The 22,237-nt window shown below is 36.9% G+C and overlaps 1 protein-coding gene across 2 annotated transcripts in view; it reads left to right on the forward strand.

The window, feature by feature from the left end:
- Positions 1–22,237, forward strand: part of LOC309858494 (importin-7-like) — a 36,983-nt gene that overhangs the window by 8,741 nt on the left and 6,005 nt on the right. Inside the window, exons 2-6 of one of the 2 annotated variants that reach the window (XM_082751172.1) lie at positions 6,298–6,379; positions 10,751–10,904; positions 11,700–11,858; positions 16,392–16,548; positions 18,395–18,484. In XM_082751172.1, coding sequence (XP_082607298.1) covers positions 6,298–6,379; positions 10,751–10,904; positions 11,700–11,858; positions 16,392–16,548; positions 18,395–18,484 — 642 coding nt within the window. The remainder of the gene's footprint in view (positions 1–6,297; positions 6,380–10,750; positions 10,905–11,699; positions 11,859–16,391; positions 16,549–18,394; positions 18,485–22,237) is intronic. The other variant, XM_082751173.1, reaches the window with a different exon arrangement.

Raw genomic sequence — 22,237 nt, forward strand, 5'->3', positions numbered from 1 at the left:
AAAAGCTATTAGAAAAAGAAAGGGTTATTGATATTTCCAAATGAGGGGGGTTAAAGCAGAATGAAGACTTTGGGGGGAAAGCTTTTAAAATATTGGTAACCTTGGAGAAAGCAATTTTCTGAATACAGTGTTAGAATGCTGGAAAGGGAATGGGAGTAAGACTGTAGGTTAAAGGCATAGTAGGGTCAGGGGAAATTTGTTTATGTATGTGTACTTTTCATCTTTTTCTTTTGTAAAGTTAGACATATTTGGGGGAGTGGGGAAAGGCTACCCATGGAGTAGTTTTCCAGGCCTATTACTATGTGGTAATAGCTTTCTACCTGTAATGTTTTATAGTCATATACCCAGAATTACATCCATGATACTGCTTTAAGACCTTATCTTCCAGGATGCCCGTGTAGCTCAGTCCTTAAGCATCTGCCTTTGGCTTGGTCGTGATCCCAGGGTCCTGTGATCAAGCCCCACATTGGGCTTCCTGCTTAGGGGGAAGCCTGCTTCTCCCTCTTCCACTCCTCCTGCTTGTATTCCTTCTCTCACTGTCTCTCTGTCAATTAAACAAATAAATAGAAAATTTTAAAAAAAGACCTTATCGGGGCGCCTGGGTGGCCTCAGTGGATTGAGCCTCTGCCTTCCGCTCAGGTCATGATCTCAGGGTCCTGGGACTGGGCCCAGCATTGGGCCTACTGAGCCATCTAGGCGCCCCTCTTAATAATCTCTTTAATATAACCCTACTTTGGGATGCCTGGGTGCCTCACCAGGCAGAAGGATAGGGCAGGTTCCCTGCTGAGCAAGAAGCTGGGTGCAGGACACAATCCCAGGAACCTGGGGTCATGACCTGAGCTGAAGGCAGACCAACTGAGCCACCCATGTGTCCCCACAATCTAATTTTGGAATATTTTCATTATCCCAGTAAGATCCCTCCTTCCAGTTGATTTTTTATTTTTATTATTTTTTAAAATTTTATTTATTTATTTGAGATAGAGTGAGAGTGAGAGCATGAGTGGGGGGTCGAGGGCGGGTGGCAGAGGAAGAGGGAGAAACAGGCTCCCCACTGAACAGGGAGTCCAACTCAGGGCTTGATCCTAGGACCTTGGGATCTTGACCTGAGCTAACGGCAGACACTTCACTCACAGAAGCACCCAGGAGCACTAATTCTTCCTTCCAGTTTAATCTCATATCCCAGGCCTAGGTGATTGCTAATCTACTTTCCCTCAGAATTTTAAGAATCTCATGTCTGATATTATTTTATGTCCATTTGTTAAACTTTGGAAGAATAGAAGGCATTAGAGATTCCAGCTGGATGGAAATTTGTATAGGTCAAGTAGATAGATGTGCCAGGTTGAATTTGCTTCTGTGATTTCTGCTGTCAGAAACATTCTTTCTCATTCTTTCTTACCTCTTGGCCCAGCTCAGCTGTCTGAAAGTAACTTTTTCTCAGTTGGACTTTTTAGATTTGTTCTTGTGTATTTGTGAAGGCAAATGACTTTGAAGAGTAGTAAAATCAGTACTTATTTTCGTAGTTCAGTTTTGGTTTTTTTTTTTTTAATAACTTACTGAATTCAGCCACTTCGTAATGTATCCAGTTCAGTGGTGGTGGTGGTTGTTGCTGTTCTTTAAGATTTTATTGGGGTACCTGTTAAGTTCAAGCCCTAGTTTGGGTACTTGCTCAACAGGGAGCCTGCTTCTCCCTCTGCCTACCATTTCCTGCTTATGTTCTCTCTCTCTTGCTCTCTGTCAAATAAATTATTTATTTATATCTCAGGTATTTATTTGAGAGAGAGCATGAGAGCCTGGGTGCACAAGCTGGGATGGGGCAGAGGGAGAAGCAGAGTCCCTGCTGAACAGGGAGCACAATGTGGGACTCAGTCCCAGAACCCTGGGATCGTGACCTGAGCCAAAGGCAGATGCTTAACTGACTGAGCCCCCTAGGCTCCCCAAATCAAAATTTATATAACATTTCTATTGGCTTAGAATGTTCCTTTGAGACACTTCCCAATTAATACCTTTCCTCCTTCAGGTTGCCATTATTCTGACTTCTGTTGTTCTGACTTCTGTTAACTGTAAGACTAGATTTGCCTGTCTTTGAACTTCATATAAATAGGATCACCTGGTATGTACCCAGGTAGTCTAGCTTCTTAACATGTTTTTTGAGATCCATATTACTTGATTCCACAGGTAAACTTTTTTTTTTAAGTTATTGTATAGTATTTCATTGTATGACTTCTACTAACGTTTGTTTTTGCGTTCACTTGTCAGTGGACAGGTATTGTGGACACAAGCACTTTTCTTGGATATGTAAAGGTGAGATTGCTAGGTTATAAGGTAGATGCATGTTTCAAAATGCCAGTTTTCCAATAAGGTTGTACTGTTTTATGCACTGTGTGTATGAGTTCGATATTTTTCACATCCTCACTAGTGCTTTCATGTATTGCATACATTGTTTTCAGGTAGGATTGTCTGCTTGTACTGATTTTTCGTAATTTGCCTGAATATGTTTGCTAATATTTTTTTAAAGATTTTATTTATTTGACAGAGAGAGAGGGATCACAAGTAGGCAGAGAGGCAGGCAGAGAGAGAGGGAAGCAGGCTCTCTGCAAAGCAGAGAGCCCTATGCGGGGCTTGATCCCAGGATCCTGAGATCATGACCTGAGCCTAAGGCAGAGGCTTAACCCACTGAGCCACCCAGGCGCCCTTTTTAAGTGATTTAAAGAACTAAGAACCATTTGGCAATGCTCAGTTTATGCCAGAACATACTCTGAGAAAGATGAGATTCTACTGTGTATGGAGATTAAAAACAGCATAACAATTTTTTATGTCTTGACATTTACTATAATATTTTACATATTGTACCTTTTTTCAAAAATTTTGTTTATTTATTTGAGAGAGAGTGAGAGCTAGAGAGCACAAGCTGGGGGGAGGGGCAGAAGGAGAGGGAGAAGCAGACTCCCCGCTGAGCAGGGAGCCCCACGTTGGGCTCCATATCAGGACCTCGGGATCATGACTTGAACTGAAGGCAGACACTAAACCAACTGAGCCATCCAGGCACCTTGTTCACTTACTTCTTACAGCCATCCAGTGAAGCAGATTTTGTTAAACTAATTTTGTAATTAAGTCTTAGATTTACTGAAGCAACTTGCTCAAGATTTAAAAATGTTGGAAGTAGCATCACTTGTATTTATAATCAGACTGTCTGAATCTAGCTGTCCTTTCCAGGGATTCATAATTTGATGCAGGAGATAAGATATATACTATAATATAAATGTCCTAAAAAGAGCCACAGTGTTAGTGTAGATAGTAGTGTCCTTTGTGGTTTCATCTATCTCTTTAATGTAAGTTCTCTTTTATACTACACTGCTCCTAGGTGCTCACTGCTGCTTCCAAGACATTTTTTTGTTGATTCATTTCAGTTCTTCATTTAATAAATTCATTGAACACCTTAAATACCAACCATCATGAAGAACTGGGAATAAAAATAGTAATAGTTACTGTCAATGAAGCTTAAAATCTAATTAACAGAAGAGATGGACATAAATCAGTCTACAAATATGTAATAAATGTTACAGGAAAAAAAAAAACCCTGGAGATTATGAGAGTAATAGGGAGCCCTTCTTTAACTTGAATGATCAGTCAGCAAAGCCTTCTCTAAATGTTTAGAGAAACTCAAAGAATGTGAAGCTGTGGATCAGTTAACTCCAGTGAGCAATGGACAGAAGAGTGTTATAGGTAGAAAGTCACAGAATGGAAAGTGTAGTAATTAAGTTTGTTGTTGAAAGAACCTAAAGGCGGCTGGTAGGGTGGGACGGTGGGAGGTGAGAAAGTTTCTTTCAATGAGACAAAATAGGTAGGGGCAAGATAATACAGATCCTTATACAGTCTTTGGGAAGTAGAGTAGAAAGCCATTGGGACGCCTAGGTGGCTCAGTTAGTCAAGGTCTCTGTTCAGCTCAAGTCATGATCCCATGGTCCTGGGGCTAATTCCCACATCAGGCTCTTTGCTCAGCAGGGAGCCTGCTTCTCTCTCTGCCTGCTGCTCTCCCTGCTTTGTGTGCTCTCTCTCTCTCTGACAAATAAATTAAAAAAAAAAAGATTTATTTATATGACACAGGCTGAGCGAGATAGGAAACACAAGCAAGGGGAGTGGGAGAGGGAGAAGAAGGCCCCTGCTGAGCAGTGAGCCTGATGAAGGGCTCTATCCCAGGTCCCTGGGATCATGACCTGAGCCAAAGGCAGCCGCTTAACAATTGAGCCACCCAGGAGCCCCTGACAAATAAAATTAAAACAAAAAATTATTAAAAGGTTTTTTTTTTTCTTTTTTTAAGGGGGTTGGTTTACAATTTTAAAGACCTTTGGCTATTAAAAGAGGAATGGTGGAGGTGAGGAGTACTTACTTACATAAAGGAAAATGATAGTCGTTTGGATGAGGTTGATGTTAGTGGGAATGGAGAAAGTGGGTATATTAATTATAGAAGTATTTTGGATATAGAATTGACAGGACCTGAAATACTGAATTGGAATAAAAAAGAGGGAAATATTAAAGATGTCATTCAGGTATTAGACATAAGTAACTGAGGTTGGTGATGAAAAAGGTGGGAAGAAATGGTACAGGAAAGTAGAAACATAGCTTTTGGGGGAGAATATGCTTTGAACGTAATAAATTTGAGAAGCCTGTGAAGGTAGGGATGTTAAAGAAATCTCTTAAGAGTGAACTAGACTGGAAATAATGTATCTGACATAGTATTTAAAGACAGTGGTTGGATGAAATCAGCTGGGAAGTGTAAAAGATGGCCTATGACTGAGCAGTTACAGTTTAAATAGGATAAGAAACCAGCAAAGCAATCTGAGAAGGAACAGTGTGTGAATTGCATAGTTAGAAGGGTGTTTCAGGAAAGTTATATGGTTAATGGTGTTTAGAGTACCAGAAAGGACAAATACCTATCATTCATCCACTTAACTACTCCCATTTGAGTCTTTACCCGTTACTTCTAGGTTGGAAGATTCTCCTTTTGATTCTCCCATACTGTGTCTACCTCTTCTACTGTACTTTACTGTAATTACTTGTTTGATTATCTTCACTGTCCTTCACATTAAACACTTTTCCATGAGGTCATGGAACCTTACTGTTTTGTTTCAGCTTTGTATTCTCAGCTCCTGCCATGGGGTCTTGCACCAGGAACATTTAAATAAAACAATTTTTGGAGTGACTGAATTCCAGCTTCTAATATGGAAGAAATTTTTTATATCCAAAGGGAAATTTTTGTTTCTAAGAATGTATGGAATATTTTTGTGGGGGAAAGTCTGTAAAGAAGAAACTAAAATAAAAATTACTATTGTTTATGTGAACATGTGCAGAAAAAATACTAAAACTTGGGCAGAAAGGAAGAGATGACATAGGTGGTAGTTATATTGGGGGAGAGAGAATGCAACTCTGAAAACATTTAAGAAGGGATATAACTTGAGTGTTTGTTTTTTTTTTTAAACAGAAGCAAATATGACAAGTTTAGGAATCATTAAATAACTTTTTTATACTGTTAATGAAAGTGTCCAGGGTGTGTAGTATAAACTGGAAAATAGAAAATATGTGAAGAATAGTCCCTTTATAATCCTACCGCCCAAGAGATAACTATATTAACATTTTGGGTGTATTTCTTTATTTTCTGTATATGCTACATTGGAATTTCATATAAATGTATTTATTAAATAATCAACATATGATTTGTATCCTACTTTTATTATATGTTCAGAGCTATTGATTTTTAAACTTCTGTTTGAATGTAACATGCATACGGGATAGTAATTGGAAGGGTACTGTTGATTAATTTTTACAAACTGAACACTTCGGTAAAATAGCCACATTCCAAAATAAAACATTATTAGCACCTTGGAAACCACTTCCCAGGCTATTAATTTTTACTGATTCAGTTTGTCTGGTCACTCAGTAGAACATCTCTATGGAGAAATTATTACTGAATTGGGGAAGTAGGTATTAAAGAGGATATTGTTCTTGAGCTGTTCATGTAAGTTAAGTGTAGGTAGGTTAAGAGTACCAGTTAGGATAAACGGGAAGTGGAGCAGTATGAAATGAAGGCAAATGCAAACATCCAGAATATTTTAGGAGTTAGGTTATTCTTTTTTTTTTTTTTTTTTTTTTTTTAGTTCATTGTTGGTGGGTGATGGGAAATGAGGCTTGGACCAACTTGTGGGTGGTTAGCCTTTTGTGCCAGTCAAACAGTAGAACAGAGTACTGGGAATATTTATTTGCAGAAATTTAAAACCTATTTTTTTGTTTGTTTGTTTGTAGGCACACAAGTCTCTGAATTTTGTTTCAACACTGCTTCAGATTACTATGTCGGAACAACTGGATTTACCTGTGAGACAGGCAGGCAAGTTACTGAATTATTTTGGGGGGTTTTTGTAAATCAGTTATTGAAAAGGTTCAGAGTTGAATAGCAGAGGTATATTGGGGTGGCCATTCAGTGATTTTCTTCCCTGAAAAGCTGTTTGCCCTCATGTGTTTACTATAACAGCTAGTGCCTTGTTATTGGTGGCAGAGTTAAAGGAATGTGGTATTTCGTTGAATTAAAAGAGAAGCTGGAAAGAGAAATTGATAGGGTTTATTAAAAGATTCTTTGTAGCCCAGTGGGTGATTCTAAGATACAAACCCCTTTGTTTATGCACTTGCTCCTTAGAGCTTGTGCATTTACTGTTTTTAACCATTTAAAAAGTACTACCGTAGCCGCCCCATCCATGACTGTTACATTTTAAGTCCACAGTGAGTGCCTAAAACTGTATAGAACTGATGATGCTATATGTACTACGTATTTTCCTATATGTACATACTAATAAAATTTAATTTGTAAATTAGGCAAGTAAGAGTTTAGCCACAATAATTAATAATAAATTAGAATAGTTATAACAGGATACTATAATAAAAGGTATGTGAATGTGGTCTCTCTCTCATAATATCCTATTTTACTGTACATACTCTTGTGATGATGTGTAAAGATCAAATCCCTGTGTAATGAGATGAGGTGAGATTAATGATGTAGGCATTTTGACGTGGTCAAAATCTATTCTGATAATATGTCAGAAAAGGTCATATGCTTCTTGACTGGGTAACCACGGGAAGTGAATCAGTGCATAAGGGGGGGACTACTGTATTTCTTAGTTCTAGTTTCAATAAGATATTGAACAGTTCTCTCAGTAACAGATGGTCTGTGAAAATGTGGTAGGTTACTTCTCATATTATCTGTTGGTCTGCAAAATAATGGAATTCACATCTTCAGTGTCCTGTTACTTAATTTATTTGCAAGTGTATTAATTTTGTTATAGGAAATATAAAGTTACTCATAATTTCACCATTCTAGAAAAACCAGTTATGTTATGATACTATTTCTCTATTTCTTCCTGTTCTTTTTCTGTACATCAGTTTTGTTAAAAAATTTTTTTGCTTCATTTAATGTATAGTAAGCTCATCCCTTTTCTTTACATAGTGTTAGTCTTAAAATTTATTTCAGTGATTAAGTAATTTACCATAATGTGCCATGTGAAGTGAACCATTTTTCAAGTGAACCATTTTTCAATCATTTAATCTTAGATTTGTTTCATTAATAGTTGTATTCACAGTACCTAAAATATTGCCTGACACACCAAACATACTCAGTAAATAAGTGAATGCATATAAGTTTATTATCTTTTAAAATATTGGTATTATATAAGTAGCACAACAATGGAACATTTTTGGGGGCCTATGAAATATAGTAATTTCACTAGGCCCTGGTCAGCTGTAAGTCTTTTTTAAAATTTTCTAATTAATAGAAAAAAGTTGCCTTTATTTTTTTTAATTTAATTTTATTTTTTCAGTATTCCAAGATTCATTGTTTATGTGCCACACCCAGTGCTCCATGCAATATGTGCCCTCCTAAATACCCACCACCAGGCTCACCTATCCCCTCACCCCCGCCCCCGCTCAAAACCCTCAGTTTGTTTTTCAGAGTTCACAGTCTCTCATGCTTCCTTTCCCCCTCCAATATCCCCCAATTCACTTTTCCTTTTCTTCTCCTAATGTCCTCCATATTATTCCTTACGCTCTACAAGTAAGTGAAACCATATGATAATTGACTCTCTCAGCTTGACTTCACTCAGCGTAATCTTCTCCAGTCCATCCATATTGATACAGAATTTGGGTATTCATCCTTTCTGATGGAGGCGTAATATTCCATTGTATATATGGACCATATCTTCTTTATCCATTCGTCTGTTGAAGGGCATCTTGGCTCTTCCCACAGTTTTAGCAATTGTGGCTGTTGCTGCCATGAACTTTGGGGTACATATGGCCCTTCTTTTCACTATGTGAAAAGTTGCTTTTATGCATTTTAACTGTCATTTCTCTTCTGCTAATGAAGTTGGCATTTTCCTATTTGGTTATTTTGTAGATAAGAATCTTTGCCTCAGAAAAATACCATATGATTTCACTCATGTGGAATTTAAAAAACAAGACAGGTGAACATTTGAGGAAGGGAAGGAAAAACAAGGTTAAAATTGAGAGGGAGGCAAACCATAAGAAACACTGAACACTGGGAATAAACTTAGGGTTGTTGGAGGGTGGTGCATGGAGGGAAGGAATAATTGGGTGATGGGCATTAAGGAGGGCCCTTGATGTAATGAGCACTGGGCGTTATATACACCTGATGAGTCACTAAATTCTACTTCTAAAATGAATAAAATAATTGCCTTTAAATCTCAGATTTTTGCTAAGATGTTGAAAGGAGGAGGGACAACCTTAATTAACATTTTGAGACTTGATTATGTGCATTAGCAAAATTAAATTATACTAGAAATTTGTGTAGTTAGTATGTACAAAACCAGAAGCAGCCAAACTGTGGAATTAGTCAAGAATTTTAAAATCTAATCATTACTTTACAAATTACATTCTTTTAATAATTGAATGATACTCTTTAGTGTAGGGCATATTGTGATTCCGTGGGCTAGACTTGAGAGATGCATTTGGTCTTTGTAGCAGAGTCCAAGCATCCTGGATGGAATAGACTTTGAATCACGGTATTCTTACAGTGCAGTTCTCACTTGTTTATGTGTTTTGGAGACCAAAAACCTTAAAATACTGAATCATAATTATACAAATAAATATATATACCCATTCTTTTTTTTCAGATTTTATTTATTTGTTTGACAGAAAGAGACACAGCGAGAGAGGGAACACAAGCAGGGGGAGAGGAAGAGGGAGATGCAGGCTTCCTGCTGAGCAGGGAGCTGGAATGTGGGGCTTGATCCCAGGACCCTGGGATCATGACCTGAGCTGAAGGCAGACCCTTAACGACTGAGCCACCCAGGCGCTCCTATATACCCATTCTTTTATGTATTATGATAGAAATACTCAGAGACTCTGTGCAGAAGACATAGCACTGTGTCACGTCTTAATTTTAATCTGTTCTGTTTTGGAGCTAAAGAATCAAAATTCTGGAAATAGTACTAACCTAAAACATATTATATATACTGAGTCAGTGTTCTTTACTGTAGAGGTAGTTTGTCTTAAAACTTTTGTTGAAGGGATTTTAATGTGCAATCAATCTTTTTTGAGATACTGTAAGGTGGAGTAGTATTTTAATTCCCAAGGTAGAGCCAAGTAGAATATAAAAGTCATAGATATATGAGATATGCTATTCCAATAGGTATAATACTCCAGGTAAGAGTTAATTACTAATCAGAGAAGGGCTGTGTTTTGTAGAATTTAGTAATTGATTAATTTTGAATAATTTCCATTTCCTATACATCCTATACATTTGTGGTTGAGCTATACAATGAGCTATACAATGTAGCTCTCATTTGGGGGTAGAGGACTGGATAAAAAGCACTGTTAGCAATCTAGTTCATCTTGTGTTGACCAGCAGTATTGAAGATAGTGGTATGATAGTTAATAGAAAAAGTAATCTGTAATTTTTGAACACAGCACATTTTCCCATAAAATAATATGAATTTGAAGTGGTTGATTGTGGTATATTAATGAAATGCCTAAATTTATAGACTAAAAATTTTTATGCTGTGATTTTCCTATGATAAAAAATAACAGCCTTTGTGTGTCTTAGTTTGGGCTCCTGTAACAGAATATCACAGGCTGGATGATCGATATATTCCTCAAAGTTCTGGAGGCTGAGAAGTTCAAAATCAAGGAGCAAGCAAATTTGGTGTCTGATGAGGACCCACTTTCTGGTTCTTAGAGCCCAACATGTTGAGTGGAGAGGAACCTCTCTGGTGTTTCTCCTATAAAGGCATTAATCACAAAAGACCCCACCCCTAATACCATCAAACTGGGGGGTTTGGATTTCAGTGTGAATTTGAGAGGACCACAAATACTCAGTCTATAGCAGTGCTATTATGTATAGTATAGTATAGTATGTATATGTAGTTTTGTCTTTAGAGGCTTCATTTGGAAAATTAATATGGTTAAATCAATCCAAATAGCATTCCTACAGACAGCAGGATAAAAGTATAAATGTGATGTAAAAAGTCTTAATAGTCTTGTTTGTATAGTGTGTTTATTTGTAGAGTTTCTTAGCCTGTATGTTTAATACTAACTCCAGGGGTGATTACTGTAGCTAAGAATTAAACTGTTTTGATTATCAACTTTGAAAATAATAAAATATGCAGTATTTTAAATGGAGGTGTGGACACTTAAAAGGGATATTCACAGTACTTTCACAGTAAACACTCTCTTGTTAAATTTATCTACATTTTAGGTGTTATCTATTTGAAAAATATGATAACACAGTATTGGCCTGATCGGGAAACAGCACCAGGGGATATATCCCCTTATACCATTCCAGAAGAAGATCGGCATTGTATTCGAGAAAATATTGTAGAAGCTATTATCCACTCTCCTGAGCTCATCAGGTATATGTATATTTTAAAACTTACCCATTGTTTCAGGTACATAATTTGTGGAGTTTGGGAGGAGACAGCACAGTGGGTTCTTTCAGAACATAAAAACCTGTCGTTTTTATAGTGGTAAACTTAATAACAGGCAAATTCCTTTTGTATTTTCTTACTGTTAAGTTTTTGTATTTATAAAAACCAAGAACAACTTCTTTTATTTTTAAACCAAGAACTTCTAAACTTCTTCATGTGAAATTTATGAAACAGTGTGATCAGGTGAGAGGGGTTAAAGAAAACGATAGAATGCTGACTATATATTATATGGTCTTGATCACTTAAAGTTCTTATTTTTATATGATTTTGTAGAATTTTTTTTAAGAATTGTATTTATTTATTTTAGATAGAGAGCAGAGGGGCAGAGGAGAGGAGAGGGACAAGCAGACTCTGCACTGAACATGAGCCTGATGCAAGGCTCGATCTCACAACCCTGAGATTACGACCTGACCCCAAATCGAGGGTCAGATGCATAACTGACTGAGCCATCCAGACACCCCGATTTTGCAGAATTTTTAATGAAAATAGCTGTGTTTTAAATGAAACACATTAGTTGATGATAGGGATGAAAAATAAGGAAAAATAAAATCACCTACATTTGTAACATTTGTTGGGTTTCTTTTAAATCAGTAGGAATGAGTAGTTTTTTCTCAGTGACTTATTTATTTTTACCTAACCAGCCATTTTCTTTGTGTGAGCAGAATTTTATCTAGGTACCATTTCTTTCTCCTTAATGTTTTGTTTATTTTTGACTTTCAGGGTACAACTTACTACATGCATTCACCATATCATCAAACATGATTATCCAAGCCGCTGGACTGCCATTGTGGACAAAATTGGCTTTTATCTTCAGTCTGATAACAGTGCTTGTTGGCTAGGAATTCTTCTTTGCCTTTATCAGCTTGTGAAAAATTATGAGTAAGTGTCTCTCAATTCCTACAGAGATTTGAGAAGTAGGAAAAATTTGGAAATTTTAAGGTATTTTGTTTGAACATTTAAAATTACATTTGGTATATAAAAATTAGTGAATTATATATTGATTTTAATGCAGTATTTTCTTTTTAAAGTAGCACTCTTATTTTAATTCTTAAGTCACTTCTGTTGATTCAGCTTAGAAACGTGTTGTGCCCTTTTTTTCATATTATCTGTTTCCCTTTCAAAAACTGGGTTATCTCTAATTCCTCAATATGGGCTCCTCAGTTTGTGCTGATAAAAGGCCTAAACATAAGCTTTTTAAAAATGTGAAGGGTATCAGAGTACTTTGAGCATTAGAGCTTATTTAACTTTTGGCTTTCTGTGAATTTTTTACCTTAATTTGGGGTCTTGATAAGTTTCAAGAACCTACCTGTAATTCTTTAAGAAGGATATGTTGGGATTTCACATGATCATTTTTAATCATTGTGTTTTAGGGATTCAGTCACCTGTTTCAGTGTTTGCATATTTGAGCAAATTATAGTTCATATAAGTAATTAGTATCAGTAAGAAAGATTTTAGGCCAAGGGATCATTTTAGATCTGGGTTTAGGGATAAGAAAAAAGATCTAACCTTGGAAGCTGAGGTATAGCATTAAGAGTGGTAAGCTATACATTGAAGGGATTATTTCAATCGTGTAGTGGAAGTAATGAAATTTGTAGGCATTTGAAAGTTTTGATAACAGAAAATTTTGAGGAAGGCATGAGGAACACTTACACCATGATGGTGGCCTTATTTCCAGTCCTGACAGCTGCACAGATGCCATTGTGAGCCCGTTAATTCTGGGGCCTGTAGTTAGCCTCCGATACCCTTTTTGGGTCCCAACTAAAGTAGCTGATGAACTGCTGCTTTTCTTCTGAGCAGGAGAGAAGTATACCATTTACAGCATTGGTACTGGTGTTTTCTTGTGTTCCCACCAGCTACCCATCTTCCTGCTAAGGAATGTTCCAGCTGTTGCTCCAACTTCTATCAGAGTGCCAGTTGTTGTAGTTCTGGTAAGTGAGTGACTAAAATGAGAGAGAATAACAATAATAAGCTGTTACTGTCATTGAGGAGGTTAAGTCTCTCCTGTCCTATAATCTTAGCAGGAGAGAGTGTGACAGATTTTTTTAAATGGGAGACGTAGGAGGCTGCTACAATATTGGAATTCCAGTTCATTTTCAGCCAGTGTTCGATTGTGGAGCACAAGGTGTTCACAAGGAATCTGTGTGGACTGAAGTAGTTCTAAGAAAATTCATGGAGAAATTGGAAGTTGTGGTGGTCTTCAGGAGCATAGATCCTCAGGAAATGCTTGTCAGTTGAAAGAGCACAGTAGGAGCATTTGAAGAGAAAGGCATGTCACACCATACGCAGTAGTATGAACAAAGAAAGGTACAGAGGCAGAAATGAGATATTATCTTCAGTGGGTAGTGAGTAGACCACCAATAGTATGGATAATTTCTGTTTAGAGGCGGGGGATAAATTTGGAGCTGGTAAATTGGGACCATGTTAAAGACAGTTTTGAGTGCCGTGATGGAGAATTTGGATGTAACCTTTTAGATACTAATGTACCATTGAAAAAAAAAAATTTTTTTTTTTTTTTTTTAAAACAGTAAAGTGATGGGCTAGTACTTGGGATTTCCTGTGAGCATGGCTCACCAGATTGGCACATTGTAGTCTTGTAGTAGTCGGCTTTTATTAGTGTCACATTTTTGTGCTGTCAGGAACTCTCAGGTCTTAAGGGTTAGTGATTTGTTTCCTACAATAATTACTTTCATATACCAATTAGTGTAGATTAGCAGCTAGTACCACCTAATTTCAAGTCCTCTCCTGAATGTAGAGAGGGAGGTAGGAAAGAAGAATGTGTAATATGGACTGGATACTCAAACCCTCTTAATGTGGGTGATCATCTGGGTTGGGTAAATGGAGAGAAGTGCATAATATAGTTCTGCCTTTGTAGTTAAAAGGAAGTACTGTCTTTAATCACTGTAGTTTGTGTAATCAGATTGGAGACTGCAAATGGTTTCCTTTCATAAATTGTTAATTGTTTTTACTGACTGAAAGAACTATACAGATGTTTTAAAATGTATGGTAGGTGTAATTTCTCAGCATGTTAAAACAGTACTTTAAATAATCTGTGAGTTAATTGTTCAATAGTCTCAATCATTATTAGAACATTTGTTGTGGTGGTTTTTTGTTTTTTGGATTTTTTTTAGATTTTTACTTATTTATTTGACAGAGATCACAAGTAGGCAGAGAGGCAGGTACGGGGGGTGTGGTGTGGTGGGGAAGCAGGCTACCGCCAAGCAGGGACCCCAATGTGGGGCTTGATCCCAGGACCCTGAGATGATGACCTGAGCTGAAGGCAGAGGCTTTAATCCACTGAGCCATCCAGGCGCCCCTGTGATGTGTTTTATTCTTGGCAATTTATTTTGGTTCTATACCTTCTAGTAGGGGAAAATAATCTAGCCTTTTTACCTTTACCTTTTTTTAAAAAGATTTTATTTATTTATTTTGGAGAGAGAGTGTGTGTGAGTGGGGGTAAGGGCAGAGGGAGAATGAGAGAATCTTCAGTGGATGCCTGCTGAGTGCAGAGCCTGTCATGGGGCCTGATCTTAGAACTCTTGACCCAAGCTGAAATCAAGAGTCAGGTGCCTAACCAACTGAGCCATCCAGGTGACTCTTACCTTTACCTTTTAAAAATGCGCTCAGATACTCAATTCTTAAATATATTTTGTTCTTCAAGATGGTTACCAATAGATAAAACTGAAATCTGGTAGGAAAAAACAATTAAAAAGCAGTTTAATCTAAAAAGATAAATTCAGTTTTTTAGAATAATGACTTTTTTTTTTAAGATTTTATTTATTTATTTGACAGAGAGAAATCACAAGTAGATGGAGAGGCAGGCAGAGAGAGAGAGAGAGAGGGAAGCAGGCTCCCTGCTGAGCAGAGAGCCCGATGCGGGCCTCGATCCCAGGACCCTGAGATCATGACCTGAGCCGAAGGCAGCGGCTTAACCCACTGAGCCACCCAGGCGCCCCTAGAATAATGACTTAACCACTAGTAAGCTTTTGTAAAGCCATTCTGCCTATCCACTCCTTAATAATAGAAGGTGGGGTGTCATTCCTATAGTTCTTTTTCTTTAAGATTTTATTTATTTATTAGAAAATCAGTGATGGGAATGGGGAGAGAGAGTGAGAAGCAGACTCCCTGCTGAGTAAGAAGCTGGGCTCTGGCCTCTCCCAGGACTTGAAGATCATGACCTGACCCAAGGGCAGATGCTTAACCAACTGAACCATCCAGGTGTCCCCCTATAGTTCTAGTCTGTTAATTTACTTGTTTAAGGTTTTGTTTTGTTTTTTCATTGAAGCATAGTTGACACAGTGTTTTTTAAATTGAAGTACAGTTTAATTAAAAATAACAGACCTTTTTAAATAATACTGTTAAAATGCTAAGAAATCTATATATGGAAATTTCTCACTTAGGGCAGCAGTTCTTGGAGCCCACATCCTTGGAGCAAATGTGATTCAGAATTCAGAAGTTTTTGGATTTTAGAAAGATAAGAAGGTTCACATAATAATACATGTTAAACACTCCTGTTGAAATTGGACCAACACCAGTAGTCAGATGCATATTATCATATCTGCTATAAAATACGTGAATATCCACTCCAGATGGGATAAATGAAGACCATAAATAGCCTGTTGAATTCAGGTTTTGTTGCCAAATAGGTTACAAAAGAACTTCCTGTTTATAAAGTGCTTATTTTCTGCTTTTTGGATGCCACTTCTGCCTTAATGCTTTTGGTATGTCAATAACTTCAGGAGGGTAATAGATAATCAATTTTATATCAGTTACCTGCTATTAAAAGCCAAGTCATTGTAGCTCCTCAATTGTATAAGTATTCACAATTAGAGACTGAAGTGAGGGCAGACCTTGGATCTTGACTGCTGAAGTTCATACCTAGAGGAGTATGTTGAGGAGGATATTGCTCTGTGCTTCAGTTTCCTCAAACTGTTGAAGTGAGGATACTAATGGAGCCTTGAGGATTTTTTTTTTTTTTAAGATTTTATTTATTTGACAAAAAGAGTAGGCAGAGAGGCAGGCAGAAAGAGAGGAGGAAGCAGGCTCCCTGCTGAACAGAGAGCCCAGTGTGGGGCTCGATCCCAGGACTCTGGGATTGTGACCTGAGCTGAAGGCAGAGGCTTTAACCCACTGAGCTACCCAGGTGACCTGGATCCTTGAGGATTATTGACTTCATAATGAATGCTCAGAAAATTTTAGATACTTTATTATTTGAGGTTTTTCTTAGGTTGCTTTTGCTTGTGATATAGTTCCGTTGTTGGTTTTTCCTTTTTTTTCCCTAGGAATCTAAAGTTGCTTAGGAAGTATTTGCTTATATTTGTGTGGACAAACAAGCAGTTTAATTTTGTGTCTCATTCATGTAAATGAAATTGTGATGCAAATTCTTACAGAATTAGTTTGTATTCCTACCCAAAGGTACAAGAAACCAGAGGAACGGAGTCCACTGGTAGCAGCAATGCAGCATTTCCTGCCAGTTCTAAAGGACCGTTTTATCCAGCTTCTTTCTGATCAGTCTGATCAATCTGTCCTCATCCAGAAACAGATTTTCAAGATCTTCTATGCTCTTGTTCAGGTAATTGTTATATATAAAAGTCTATCTTTTGCTACATTAAAAGATAACAAATAATTTCCATGTCTTAAAAATAATTTCACTTGAAAATCTAGATTACAAATGGATTACAAATGGATGATTTGCTAGTCATATATAAATTGCCAAAATTATGTGCGCATTAAAAGTCTAACGAAGCACACTTCCCTAAATACATAAACAAGACCAATAGATCTTAAATTTAACTGGTCAATCTTAAGTTCTCTTAAATCATCTGACACTATTTACAAAATTTTAGTAAAAAGTTTTTATGCCTTTCACCTTAAGAATTAACAAGTCTGAAAATCAATTAGCAATAATCGTGCCTCGGGTAAACCCCATTGGCTATGATACTGCCACTGAGCAAAGCTCACAAGTCTGAAAATCAATTACTGAAATTACAATTTATATCTAGCATGAACCTGATGTGCCAAATATATATACATTGTCCCAGTGATTACAAAACCTATACCTAAGTTTAACAAAAATACTAGTACTGTGGCTTAGCTGGCACACAGTGATGGGCTTCATCATTTTTACATATTTTATATCTTCCTGGGATAAAAGATATCCACTGAGGAAATGATTGTGTGTATTTTCTCTGTGGGATATAATTACTTAAATGAAACCGGTTTAGATCAAGATTAAAATTTCAGTTCTTTTTGTGCCATATAGCCGTAGAAGGATTCATCTCATCTACTAGAACCTTTGGTTTCATTTATATACTTACTTAACTTCAAAATCTCATTTAAATAGACCTGTGACTTCCACAAAGATTGTAACTGACTCACCATATTGTTTGGTTGGATTTTGTGTGTCTTTGCTAGATTAGTAAAGATAGTCTGTTATCTCCCAGTCTTAATCAGAGGACACTTTGATGCAATTCCACTGGCTGCTTCTTAGAGAATTTTTACAAGTGATTTGGGTATATAATACACTGTTTTTGTTTGTTTTTTAGTTGGTAAGATTATAACTTTTAGATTAAGAATAAGTTATTTTTGTAAATTGTTCTAGGGAATAGGGCAAGATATTTATCTTCCCAACTAATTTTTTGATTCTAGAATACCCTGATACTCAGTATAGCCCTTTCTCACTTGTGAAAATAGATATTCTAATGTCCCAAATAGAGTATTGATTTTATGAGCCTGTTGAGAGGATTTATCCAAGGAATGCAAGAAAGAGTGGATCAGTGGTTAAGAGATCAGTTTCTATGATTACCTCTTTTTTTTTTGAAGATTTTATTTATTTACTTGACAGAGAGATCACAAGTGGGCAGAGAGACAGGCAGAGAGAGTGGGGGAAGCAGGCTCCCCTCCGAGCAGAGAGCCCAATGCATGGCCCAGTCCCAGGACCCTGAGACCATGACCTGAGTCAAAGGCAGAGGCTCAACCCACTGAGCCACCCAGGCGCCCCTATGACTAACTCATAGAAGAAGACCTATAACCATCTCTAAGATTGCCAGATAAAGCATTTGATAACATTTAATAACCATTCCCACTTTAAAAAAACAAAAAACAAGCTAAGAGTCCTGGAATAGAAATTTTCTTTACTTGATAAAAGACATTGACTAGAAATCCACAGTATCACTCTTAGGGTAAAAATAAGATGTATTCCCAGTAATTTGGGACTAAGACAAGGATGGTCACTGTAGTGCCACAATTCTCGGGTTTGGATAACTGATCAAATCAGCCAGATAAGAAATTTGCTTGTGTACTAAAAATGGGAAATGTGGATTGAATGAAATACTTTTTATAGGTTTTGTGAAGAGTTAAAGGAAGTGAGATTTTCTTTTGTAATGATTTTAAAGTATTGATTCTCGATTTTCATTTAGTATACACTACCATTGGAGCTGATAAACCAACAGAACCTGACAGAATGGATAGAAATTTTAAAGACTGTTGTGAACAGAGATGTACCAAATGTAAGTCTCTATGTGTTCTTGTATTACTGAAATATCTAATTATCTTTTGGGAATTTTAACTGATACTTTTTGTAACATTTTTATGAGTTTATATAATTCATGATGCAAATTATTCTAGATAAAGAGACCATTTTGTGTGTTTACTTATGTGCAATTCTAATTAAAAATTGTGCGCAGTGTTATTTCATATACTGTTGTTTAGGTACTTATATCCTAATGCTTCTGTTTCTTCTCAGTTTTTAATTTTATTTATTTATGTATTTATATATAAAGTTTTTTTATAATGTGAGAGCGAGAGAGTGAGAGAGAGCACATGATTGGAGTTGGGGGGGTGGGGGCTAAGAAGCAGACTCCCCAGTGAGCAAGGAGCCCAGTGCAGGGCCTGAGATCATGACCTAAGCGAAAGGTAGATATTCAGCTAAGAGCCACCCAGGAGCCCCTTCATTAAAAAAAATTTTTTTTTTAAGTTTTATTTAAGTACTCTCTACACCTAACATGGGGCTCATACTCACAACCCCGAGATCAGAAGTCACATGCAACTGAGCCAGCCAGGCATCCCATCTTATCTTCTCAGGTTTTAGTTAAGAGTTCATAATATATATCATCTCACATAGCTACAAAATCCTTTTCTTTCTTTCTTTTTTAAGATTTTATTTATTTTTTTTTTACAGAGACCACAAGTAGGTGGAGAGGCAGGCAGAGAGAGAAGAGGAAGCAGGCTCCCTGCTGATCAGAGAGCCCGATGCAGGGCTTGATCCCAGGACCCTGGGACCATGACCCAAGCTGAAGGCAGAGACTTTAACTGACTAAGCCACCCAGGCGCCCCACAAAATCCTTTTCTTATGAGAAATGTTTTTAAAGATTAATTTAGAGAAAGGGAAAGCGTACATGGGTGAGCAGGGGGAGGGGCAGAGGAAGAGAGTATCCTCAGACTGCCCCCTGAGCGTGGAGGTCCACGCAGTGCTCAATCCCAGGATCCTGAGATCATGACCTGAGCTGAAACCAAGAGTCGGAAGCTTAATCGACAGAGTCACCTAGGTGCCCTATAATGAGAGGTTTTTTTTTTTTTTTTTAAGATTGTATTTTTATTTATTTATTTATTTATTTATTTAACACAGAGAGAGAGAGAGAGAGAGAGAGATATCACAAGCAGGCAGGGAGGCAGGCAGAGAGAGGAGGAAGCAGGCTCTCCACAGAGCAAAGAGCCCAATGCGGGGCGCCATCCCAGGACCCTGAGATCATGACCTGAGCCAAAGGCAGAGGCTTTAACCCACTGAGCCACCCAGGCACCCCAAGATTGTATTTGTTTATTAGAGAGGACGCATAAGCAGGGGGAATGGCAGGGAGAGTGAGAAGCAGGTTCCCTGGTGAGCACAGAGTCTGACCTGGGGCTCAGTCTCAGGACCATGGGATCATGACCTGAGCTGAAGGCAGATTCTTAACAAACTGAGCCACCCAGGCAGCCCCATGATGAGAATTTTTAAGATCTACTCTCTTAGCATCCTTCAAGTATATAGTACAGTACTGTTAACTATATAGTCACTATGCTGAACATTACATCTCCAGAACTTAGTTATCATACAACTAAAAGTTTTGACCACCTTCTTAAATTTACTGTGATAATCATTTCACAGTGTATACCTAATATCATACCGTTGTGTTATATACCTTAAACTAATACAATTTTATATATTAATTATGTATTTTTTTAAAAGTGCTTGCATCTGGAGTTATCCTAATAATTTGTCAGTTACTCATGAACCAGAAGACTTTGTAGTTAGTTATATTACTTGTTTTTTTAAAAAACAGTTTTATAGAGAGATAACACATATTCCATAAATTTAACCTTTTCAAAGTGTACAGTTCAGTGGGTTTTAGTACATACAGAATTGTACATACAGAATTTAGTACATAGGAATTGTTTTATTTAGTCACTTTTTAAAAAAAGATTTATTTTTGCGAGAGAGAGAGCGCACGCGCACACGAGTTGGAGGTGAGAGGCAAAGGGAGAACCAGACCCCTATCTGAGCAAGGACCCTGATGCAGGACTCAATCCCAGGAAGACACCCAACCAGCTGAGCCACTGAAAAGCCCAATTTAGTCACAATTTTTAAAGTAAATGCAATTTTTTTTTATAATCTAGTTTTCTAGAGAGGTAAGGGAATTTATAAGTCCTAAATACAAAATACGCTTTAAGTGCTTTAATATTCCTTACTTATTTAATCCTCAAAAAAAGTCTCTGAATTAATTTTTCTCCTCTATCCCCTCTGAATTTATTTTGAATGGAGACATTGAGTTATTATATAATTTATCCAAAACAATTTTATTAGTGGCATTAGTGAGACCCCCTTGTTTTATGGTTTATTGCTTAAATTCCTATTTAAAAGGAAAAACAGTGTAGGGGCGCCTGGATGACTCGGTTGAGTGTCTGACTCTTGATCTCAGTTGGCTTAGTTCTTGATCTCACGGGGTTGTGAATTCAAGCCCAGTGTGTTTGGCTTTGCAGTGGGTGTGGAGCCTACTTTAAAAAAACAAAACAACAGTGTAGAAGATGTGAAAGAAAATTTCTTCCTCTCTGTCGGAAACTAGTTTGTTGTATATTTTTCTGAACACATTTTTTTTTTCTAAACACATTTAATATGTTCAAAATAAAATGTTAAGTTTTCATTTACAACCACTCTGTACATTTTGGGTATAATTTATAAACACATATTATAAATAAACAGTCCAGTGAGTTATCATTTGCATGTATCCATGTAATCATCACCTAGAATATTTGCTGGTGGCTAGTTTTAGTCTTTCCTATCATCACCATTCTCATTTCTGGCACCATAGATTAATTTTGCCTGTTTTAGAACTTAAAATAAAGGTAATTTTTGGTATTTACCTTCTTTTGCATGGTATATTTATGAGATATATTATGTTGTGTTAGTCTGTTTCTTATGTATTTATGTTGTGTTATAGTAGCTTGTTCCTTTTTATTACCAGGTAGTATTTTATTGTGTGGATATACTACAATTTATTTATCCATTCACAAGTTGATGGACAGCTAGGTGGTTTCAGGATTTTAGTAGTACTAATAGAGCTGCTATGGATGTCCTTAACACAAATCTTTTTGTGATCACATGTTTTCATTTTTCTTGAGGAGATTACCAAAGAATAGAGTGGGGTCATAGGATAGGTATATGTTTAACTTTATCAGTAACTTCTAAACTGATTTTCAAAGTGGCTGTATCATTGCTCTCACTTTTAGTTTTAGTTTGTTAAACTAAGACTTTGTTGCTCCAAGTCTTACTTTCCATTATAAATTAAAAATATGTCTGGATATTGTAGGTCAATATGTAAGGATCCAGTCTTTTTTTTTTTTTTTTTTTTAAGATTTTATATATTTATTTGACAGAGACACAGCAAGAGAGGGAACACAAGCAAGGGGAGTGGAAGAGAGAGAAGCAGGCTTCCAACAGAGCAGGGAGTCTGAGGAGGGACTCAATCCCAGGACTCTGGGATCATGACTTTGGCAGAAGGCAGACTTGTAATTACTCAGCCACCCAGGCGCCCTAGGATCCAGTCCATTCTTTTAGTGGTTGTATAGTAGTATTTTATAGGTGTTCCATAAGTAATCATCCTCTTATTTGCAAATGTTTACCGTGGTAGTTTTTCACTATTGTTTTTAAATTAATGTCTTCATCTGTTTATCCTTTTGTGTTTATACCAATATTTCTGAAATTAGATTTTTGAAGTGGTGTTTCTCAT

This window comes from Mustela nivalis (genome assembly GCF_964662115.1).
Source record: "Mustela nivalis genome assembly, contig: HAP1_SCAFFOLD_2636, whole genome shotgun sequence".
Classification (NCBI taxonomy): domain Eukaryota; kingdom Metazoa; phylum Chordata; class Mammalia; order Carnivora; family Mustelidae; genus Mustela; species Mustela nivalis.